The following is a 9,094-nucleotide window of genomic DNA, read 5'->3' on the forward strand; positions in this document are numbered from 1 at the left end:
CCACCTTGCCTGGGGTATGGCACAGAGCTCAACACAGCAGACTGTTCAGACTGCCGCCAGATTCAATCTCCAGAAAAAGGTACTTACAATGAAACAACACTTAACTAAGATGAGCATCGACACCCATCTGCATATGATGTGACTACTTAAGCACTGTGAGAGAACTGCAAGTTTGACAATCCAGATGTCGAAAACTATAACGCAACTAGATTTCTTACTGCTCTGCATGATATTAACAATGTGCTGAGTTAGCCAATAAGAATCATTGCTTATTCAAAGCAAGGTCCTGAATAATTTAATATAGCCTGTAAACAAACCTCCAGCACCATCAAGTTTCACCCATTTAGGACAAGGGTAGTCACAGCATAAAAACACTTCAAGTTATCCTCCAAGTCAGATGCCATTCTGACCTGGAGATGCATCATTGTTTTTTTTAAAATTGCTGATGGATTAAAATTATACAGAATGCAATGGCTCAAGAAGTGGTTTAGAAACACCATGTTTGAAGTGTGCAAGTCAGGCTGTGCCAGCAACACAAGTATCATGAATAAATTTTAAATATATTTTAGCATGACAACTGCCACTAGAACCAAGATGACAAAATATTTTATGCATACTAACAAATATCCAGAGACAGCTGATTTAAAGTTAGCTCAGAGAGTCAGTAGAATGTGAAAAATTATTTTTGTTTTAAAAAATATGCATTTTACGTTATTGGGGCCAGCACACTGTATATCATAACATTCAAGATTCAGACAGTTCAAAGGTGTTCCTACAGCTGACTGTTCCAAAATTAATTATATTCAATATTGCTTAAGGATAGTCCTTGTTGCAAAACTTTCAACAAACTGAAAAAAAAAGGAGTGTTCATGGGTCATTGAAGACCAGTCTCAGATCACACACAGTCAGTTAATTAGAGAAGCAGATAACATGGCATGAAGTGTCATGTACAAAAGAACTATTGAGCTGGACAGCTGAAAAGGCCATAAAAGAGGTCTACCCAGAGTCAGTGAGAATCAAGAATAGTTGGAGAGCTCTATGCATTCAGAACTCAGGCAGATGATCTGGGAGTTAGTAGGTAGCTAAGTGTTAAGAGTTTGGGCACAAAAACCAGGCTTTTTATAATTAATGACTCAGAACAGGAGTTAAAAACTCACAAGCAGCAAGTGCTTAGTGTATCTCATCCAGCTTGAAAAAATATCCAGTTTTGTGAAACCAGCAGTCTGCGAACACTGTACAAGTACAGTTTACAAATTCAAGGGAGTTAAGCTCCAGGAAAGAAAAAGGTGAACTATGAGAACTTGAGCAGTCACTGAGGCTGCCAACATCGGAGTAGGTCTTGAGGGAGTTTCAAGGCCAGGTTGTCAAAAGTGAAGCATCATAATCATTTGAAAAACTAACAAGATTCCAGTGTTAATTTTTCATCCATGGAGCTTCCAATTCCAAATAGTATCACAAATCTAGAATTTGAGAGAGCCAATCGTGACTTAACTCCTCCAATTTAAAAGGGCCTTCAACACAATGATTGGTTTTATGCCACATCTATGCAGTTGTTTGAAGACTTATCTTGTGAAAGCATTCAACCCTGCCAAAAGAAAATCTAACAAACAAAGGGAATAGGGATAGTGATCAAATACATCACTGCAACCTCTGAACAGGAATTACAAAATACTACAAATGCTGAAGCTAGAAAAAGCTGAGAACACAAACAGGTCAATCAGCATCTTCAGGTGGATAACACACATTCCAGATGTGTCCTCAACTCGAGATGTAAAACAATGTGTTGGCATGTCTGTGGATCCTGATGGATTTAGATCCTTAAAAAGAAACAAGTGGTATAGTTGATGCGTCAATCTTAATTTTTCAAAATCCATTACAGTTGGGGAAGGATCCTTTTTTGGAGGTAGAAGAGACAGAGACAGACAGACAGACAACTGTTAGACTTCAGCTGGATACTGTGCACAGTTGAGGGCCCCACATTATACAGAAATGTGAATGCAAAAGCGATTTACAAGAATAGTTCCAGGATTGAGGAAAGATTGAAGAAATTGGGACTGGTTTTCTTGAAAAGGCGGCACCCGAAAAGGAGATTTAGTAGAAGTTTCAAGATCATGAGTGAGTTGAATAGAGTAGCTAGGGAGCTGTCCCCAGTCATAAAAAAAGAACAAGGGCAGATTTAAAGCGACATGCTCAGTTATGTGAGGAAAACAACTTTTTCAGTGAGTAATTAGTACATGGAAATCACTACCAGGAAACAGAGGAGGCACATTCAACTGGAGGCAGTCAAGAAAGTAGAGGATCTTTATTTGGACAGGAAATTGGCACAAGGGAATAGAACCAGATCAATAGGATGGGCCAAATGATTACCTCCTACTCTAACAATTCTGTGATTCTGTATTCTGCCAAAGCCAACATGGCTTTGTCAAAGGGAACTGTTTCATTTATTTGAATTCTTTGGAAGGGGCATTGAGTATAAGGATAGGCAAGTTATGCTACAGCTTTACAGAACTTTAGAGTCAGAGATGTACAGCATGGAAACAGACCCTTCGGTCCAACTCGTCCATGCCGACCAGCTATCCCAACCCAATCTAGTCCTACCTGCCGGCACCCTGCCCATATCCCTCCAAACCCTTCCTAATCATATACCCATCCAAATGCCTCTTCAATGTTGCAATTGTACCAGCCTCCACCACATCCTCTGGCAGCTCATTCCATACACGTACCAACCTCTGCGTGAAAAGGTTGCCCCTTAGGTCTCTTTTATATCTTTCCCCTCTCACCCCAAACCTATGTCCTCTAGTTCTGGACTCCCCGACCCCAGGGAAAAGACTTTGTCTATTTATCCTATCCATGCCCCTCATCATTTTGTAAACCTCTAAGGTCACCCGTCAGCCTCCAATGCTCCAGGGAAAACAACCCCAGCCTGTTCAGCTTTTCCCTGTAGCTCAGATCCTCCAACCCTGGCAACATCCTTGTAAATCTTTTCTGAACCCTTTCAAGTTTTGCAACATCTTTCTGATAGGAAGGAGACCAGAATTGCACACAATATTCCAACAGTGGCCTAACAAATGTCCTGTACAGCCCCAACATGACCTCCCAACTCCTGTACTCAATACTGACCAATAAAGGAAAGCATACCAAACGCCTTCTTCGCTATCCTATCTACCTGCGACTCCACTTTCAAGGAGCTATGAACCTGCACGCCAAGGTCTCTTTAGTTAGGCCTCACATGGAATATTGCATACAGTTCTGGTTACCACACTACCAGAGGGGTGTGGATGCTTCGGAGAGGGTACAGAAAAGGTTTACCAGGATGTTGCCTGGTATGGGGGACTTTAGCTATGAAGGAAGTTTGGATAGACTGGGGTTGTTTTCACTGGAATGCAGCTATTTGGAGGGAAGACCTGATAGAAGTTTATAAGATTGTGAATGGCATGTGTAGAGTGGAAATGGAGGCCTTTGGAATCTTTCCTCAAAAGGCAGTGGACATAGAAATCTTTAAATACTTAAGGCAGAAGTAATTATAAAAAGTGTGAAAGATTAGTCAGGGGTATGCAGGAATATAGAGTGGAGGTTAAAATCAGATTAGTCATGATATTAATCAAATGGCATTACAGACTCAAAAGTCCAAACAACCCACTATCGTTCCTCACTCGTATTAAATAGGACTGCTCCTATCAGGGCTGAATTTGGTAAGGAACTTGGCCTCCCACCCCCAAGATGTCAATCTGCCTGTTCCCATTTCTTAAGCAGTGTTCTTTCATTTAAATCAGATGGTGCTCATCCAGATGATTGATTAGATTGCCAAAGCTATCTCCTTGTTAGGCAATTCAATACAAAACAATTGGTTACAAGGATGAATTAAGTAGCAAATATGGACAATATTCCACTTTCAGAGCAGACTGGATAGTCTGATTTATTGAACATGGATAGGAAATTAATATTTGACAAAATGTTGCCAGTCTTTTTTTTTCCCATTAGCAACTAGCTAAGTCATTAATTCAAATCTCACCATGCTAAATTGTGAAACTGATTTCTTGAAATCTGCTAACTTGTTGATTGATGCCATGCAAAATGACTACAAAAACTGTCAGCTTCTATCTAGGCCATGACTTATGTGCTGATGTCTAACAAAAAGGAATCTGCAAATCCCGCTCATCATGGGCAAGATGTAACCACAACCCACCAAGCAAGGATCACTTTCAGTGCCACCTGGATTGGCTTGCAAGCAACTTAATTGTACAAGCAATTACTATGAAGTAAGGCAGCTTTTCTTTCTACCGGGAAGTAGGGAAAAGCATTTAAAACTAAACTATGAACAACATCTAGAACCTTTTTTTTAAAAACAAAAAAAAAATCCCTTAACATTGGGAGATGAACAATTTGTTGTAACTTGTTTTAAAGCAATGTTTGATTGTTTTAGAATTTTGGCTGCTGTGAAATATATCAGTTGTCAAAAAGAGAGCATGGTTTTCACAGCAGGTTCTTTGAACGTGGTTGACCCAATGTCTCCTCAGGTGAAAGCACTTAACAAGATATCTGGTGTAAAAAAAGGTAAGAGAAACATGAATAGAGCAGTGTAATGACAGTAATATTGCACAGTGCATGGTCGAAATGTGATCTACTTAGTTCTCTTTGAGAATATCATTTGTCACAAAATGTATAAAAGTGGCTTGTTCTCTTCTATAAGTAGAACTATTCTGAAGTTTGAATAATGCAGTGCTTCTACTCCAGCCCAGTTTCCTGTTCCCTACTATCAAAATTACCCTGTAAACAAAAATCAAATAAATAGCAAAACAGCATTACTCACTGCTTCTGCTCTTGAATACTGATATGACTTAAAGCTTCATGCTGTGCAAGCACATCCTTCAGTGTATTCACATCCCGGCCTTGTTTCAAAGGCTGGACATTCTCCTTACTCAGTTCCCAGTCTGCCTCTGCCATCTTATCACGTTAGACAGTGTTAACAGCAGAACCTTGAAAATTAAAAGCACAACATACGCATTTAAATAATTAAGATAAATTTATGAAGGATTAGTAGGGTAATAGATAGAGAGAAATTACTGAAAATGTCATGACACACCAATAGCCTGAGAGTCAGAAAGTTGGTGTAATTATACAATTTAAATGTCAGACCTTGAATTATTAAATTCAATTTTCGTTAATGCCAAAAATATATATCCAGTTACAAAATTAATCTTTTGATTACAGTTACATCACTACAAGAGACCACACTAACAACCGTAACTTTTCACTTACAAATGGAAGGGCTTTTAACAGACCAAGCTGTTATTATCTGGGATCCATGTTTCAAAAGGCTTGTGGAAACAGATTCTACACTGTTATAGACAATGATGGGAGAAAAACAAACATCTGTTTCCAATGTGTTTTGGAAAATGAAGTGGTCCAGGAATCTTAAGCCTACAGTGTGGGGACAATTGAATAATTGACAACATTCTCATGGGTTAAAAATAAAGAGGATTACTTATTCTCTCACACATCCTAAAAAAATCTCAAATCATACTCACGGATATACAGAAACTGGTTAATGAGAATATTACATTTTTACAAGTTAAACAATAGTTTGCAATTTATGACTGAAGTGTCTTGGAAAACAAATCCTGAAGCCAAGTGAAGTCAGAAGCATCTGCAAGTGTTTGACCCTGGAAAAACTATCATGGCCTTTAACAGGTTCAAACATCCAAATCTTGTACGAGTTGTAGTTTGTGGGCGAGACAGTCTCCAGCATTTCATGACCTATGAGAGCTGTGTTTCCAAAAGAGGAAAAAGCTTCTAAACTGTGAAGTCTAACCATCTGGAAAAATCCAAAATAAATACAATGTTCCACAAAAATGCAAAGATCTGACCAAAGAACAGTGCTTAATAAACTTCCAAATTTTTGTCTATGAACAGTCAACATTGTTGCATGGCAAAGGGAAATAGCAATAACAGCTTACAGACTGGAATCAGACATGTCTGAAATTGACACACCACATAGAAGCAGTCAGAAAGCTGAAAGACTTTACCTATATCCAAGTGACATGCCCCAGAAAGAAATATGCATTGTAAAGAGCAATGACTAGATTAAATAGGTCAGGATGTGGACAAGTCGTGTTGTTGCTGGACATGGTGATCCATAATGAATATATCTGCACTGTTTGCAGCCTGAGGAACTTTGGATAAAAAGTTAACAAGCTGAAGACATTGCACCACCTCAGATAGGGGGTATGTTATATTTACACTTTGCTCCAGGTGGATATGACAATAGTTAAGGCAAGCATGAACACCTTAGGGTAGTGCTCGAGGATTTTCAGCCCCTGCAATTGCCCATTAACTATGGAAGGTTCTTGCAAGCTGTGTGGATGAAAGTGGGAGCTGTGGGAAAGATGAGCAAACAGCTTGCAGCACTGTGGTACAGGAAGTCAATTATGTGGAGAGGAAATTGGAATATATGCTGGGTCTTATGAGACAGTCATCAGCAATCACTCATTAAAATGTATGAATGCCCACTTTGGGAAACTCCGGATCACTGGTCATGGATTCTGTAGATCCTTGAGTGGCTGATTATCCTAGTCCTGGAGCTGCATCACTGACACATCTGGCAGATGTTTCCCGAGTGTGGAATTGGTCCTTGGCCTTGAATTTGCTGGTATTCCTTTATCTGGTTCCTTTTCTGCACTCTTGTTGACAAGTTTTGAAGAATTGCCTTGTTCATACAGGAGCTTCCTCCAAATCAGTTTCTTCTCAACAAGGGTTTCCCACATGTTGACATTCTTTTTGCATTTCGAGGGGAGCCTTTCAAATGCTCCCTTTGTACTCCTCTTATTCAAATGTCTTCGTTGAGTTGGGTAAAGATGATTTGCTTTGGCAGTTGGAACTCAGGCATCCTAATAGGAGGTCGGCACAGCAGAATTGATTTTGAATGATTATGCCCTCAATGCTGGTGGTACTGATTACTTTGAGCATGTCAATATTAGTACACCTGTCCTCCCAGCTGATGTGGAAGATCCAACTCAAAGAATCTACATGTAGTTCAGATTTTAAAGCCATATGGAAGACAGCAGACAGTGTAATTAGCAAGATAGATATTGTTCCATCCAAACTTGATTGCAAGCCTCAAAGACTATGTGGCCAGCCCAGTACCAAGTTAAGGACGTTTCCTTAGTACTGGAAAGAAGTTGACGTGGAGGTGATTATCAGATTAGCAATGATCTCACTGAATGACAGAGCAGACACAATGGGCCAAATAAGCCTACTACCTCTACATGATGATCTCAAATGCCAAGATCAATATTGGTGCCAAGACAAGTACCATTGCTGGGTCTTCAAGAAACTAGTACTGCCCACATATGATAAGCCATCTGCTTGTAACCTATTTGACTTTACATGCATAGGCACAATATATATCAAATGCAATGTGGATCCTCCAGATGGACAACTTTTATATTCTAAAAGCAACTGCCCTAGCTATTATCTACCAGTATATACAAATTAACATATTGTGATCCATGAGGTTACAAACACATCAGTTGTAGCACCCACCCCCCCCTCCCTCCCTGGCGCACACCCAACCCCCCCCCCTCCCCCTCCCTGGCGCACACCCAACCCCCCCCCCCCCCCCCCCCCTGGCGCACACCCAACCCCCCCCCCCCTCTCCCCCTCCCTGGCGCACACCCAACCCCCCCCCCCCCCGCTCCCTCCCTGGCGCACACCCAACCCCCCGCTCCCTCCCTCCCTCCCTGGCACACACCCAGCCACACACACCCCTCCCTGGCGCACACCCAGCTCCCCCCAATCCCACTCGCTCACAGACGTCACCCCCCCCCCCCGCACCCCACCTCTCAGGAACGCACCCACGCCACCCTGCTCCCTCCCTGGCACACACCCCCCCGCTCTTCCTTAGCACACCCCCACAACACACTCTCTCCCAGGCACCCCTACCCCACAAACACACCCACCTCACCTCCCCTCCCAGCCCAGCCCCGACCCGACCCCGCTCGGCCACGAACACTTCGCCCACCTTCCTGCACACCTGCCTTTCCGCTGTCTCGGTCCCCTTACCCTGTCCTTCTGCCTCTCTGTGTATGTTTGTCTATGTGTTCTCTCTGTGTGTCCGAGCCGCTCGCGCCGACAATTCAAAACCCAACCGTCACTCACCCGCCAGTATCCTCTTCTCTGATTGGATTAGACTTTCCCTCCAGCCCTACCCACCCTGACACCAAACCAATTCTTTCTTTTTTTAAAAAAAAAATATATTTTACGCGCACCATCCAACACTCAATTCTCAATCCTACCTGCTCTCCGACTTTACAACTCCTGTTGTAAATTGCCACTTTCCGCCCTCTTTGCTTTTCCTGCCTCTGATTGGCTGCTGCTGAGGAAAGGCGGGGCTAACGGCGCGGTGCATTCTGGTAGATGTAGTTTGTTTCCCCCATGCCCTCCAGGTGGTTGCAGGGATTGACTCCTCAAGGAGGGTAGTACCTGCAGCAATTTGAACTTTGTTTTTCTCACTTTACGCACGCACACATGCTGTCAGACCTGCTGAGTTTCTGCGTTTGGTTCAGATTCCTAACATCCACCATATTTTGTTTTCATGTGATTGAGGGGCTGCTGTTCCTTTAGCTCGCTTGCTGCACACTCTTCACTTTGAATCTTGATGTGGAAGTGCCAGTGTTGGACTGGGTTGGACATAGTTAAAAATCACACAACCGAGGAGCAGCATTCTGAAAGCTTGTACTTCCAAATAAACTTGTTCGTCTATAGCCTGATGTGTGATTTTTAGCTTTGAACCTTGCCAGCATTTTGCAGGGACAATGCCTCCTCTGCTGTCAACACCTTCCCATGCATTTTCCGAAGGTGCAACATTTGCTCGTTTACTTTCTCCCTCTTGCCTATCCATTACCTCAGACACACCTTCTAGGTAAAGCAGTGATTTACCTGCACTTCATTTAACCTAGTCTACAGTATTCAATGTTCACAATGTGGTCTCCTCTTCAATGAGAAGATAAAACATGGATTGGGTGACCGCTTTTCAGATCTGTAAAAATAACCCCAAGCTTCCGTCTTACTATATCAATGTTTCTGTCTTAGGCCA

The 9,094-nt window shown here is 42.1% G+C and overlaps 1 protein-coding gene across 3 annotated transcripts in view; it reads right to left on the reverse strand.

Moving 5' to 3' along the window:
• bub1bb (BUB1 mitotic checkpoint serine/threonine kinase Bb) overlaps nt 1-8,138 on the reverse strand; it is a 76,696-nt gene extending 68,558 nt beyond the window's left edge. The window contains exons 1-2 of one of the 3 annotated variants that reach the window (XM_060828327.1): nt 8,062-8,138; nt 4,811-4,976 (exon numbers count right to left, since the gene is read on the reverse strand). In XM_060828327.1, the coding sequence (XP_060684310.1) occupies nt 4,811-4,944 (134 nt within the window). In that variant the 5' untranslated portion in view covers nt 4,945-4,976; nt 8,062-8,138. Of the gene's footprint in view, nt 1-4,810; nt 4,977-8,020 lie in introns of all 3 variants that reach the window. The other 2 variants (XM_060828329.1, XM_060828328.1) reach the window with 2 other exon arrangements.
• Between the last annotated feature and the right edge of the window lie 956 nt (nt 8,139-9,094).

The sequence above is a fragment of the Hemiscyllium ocellatum genome, chromosome 8, assembly GCF_020745735.1.
Source record: "Hemiscyllium ocellatum isolate sHemOce1 chromosome 8, sHemOce1.pat.X.cur, whole genome shotgun sequence".
NCBI lineage: Eukaryota > Metazoa > Chordata > Chondrichthyes > Orectolobiformes > Hemiscylliidae > Hemiscyllium > Hemiscyllium ocellatum.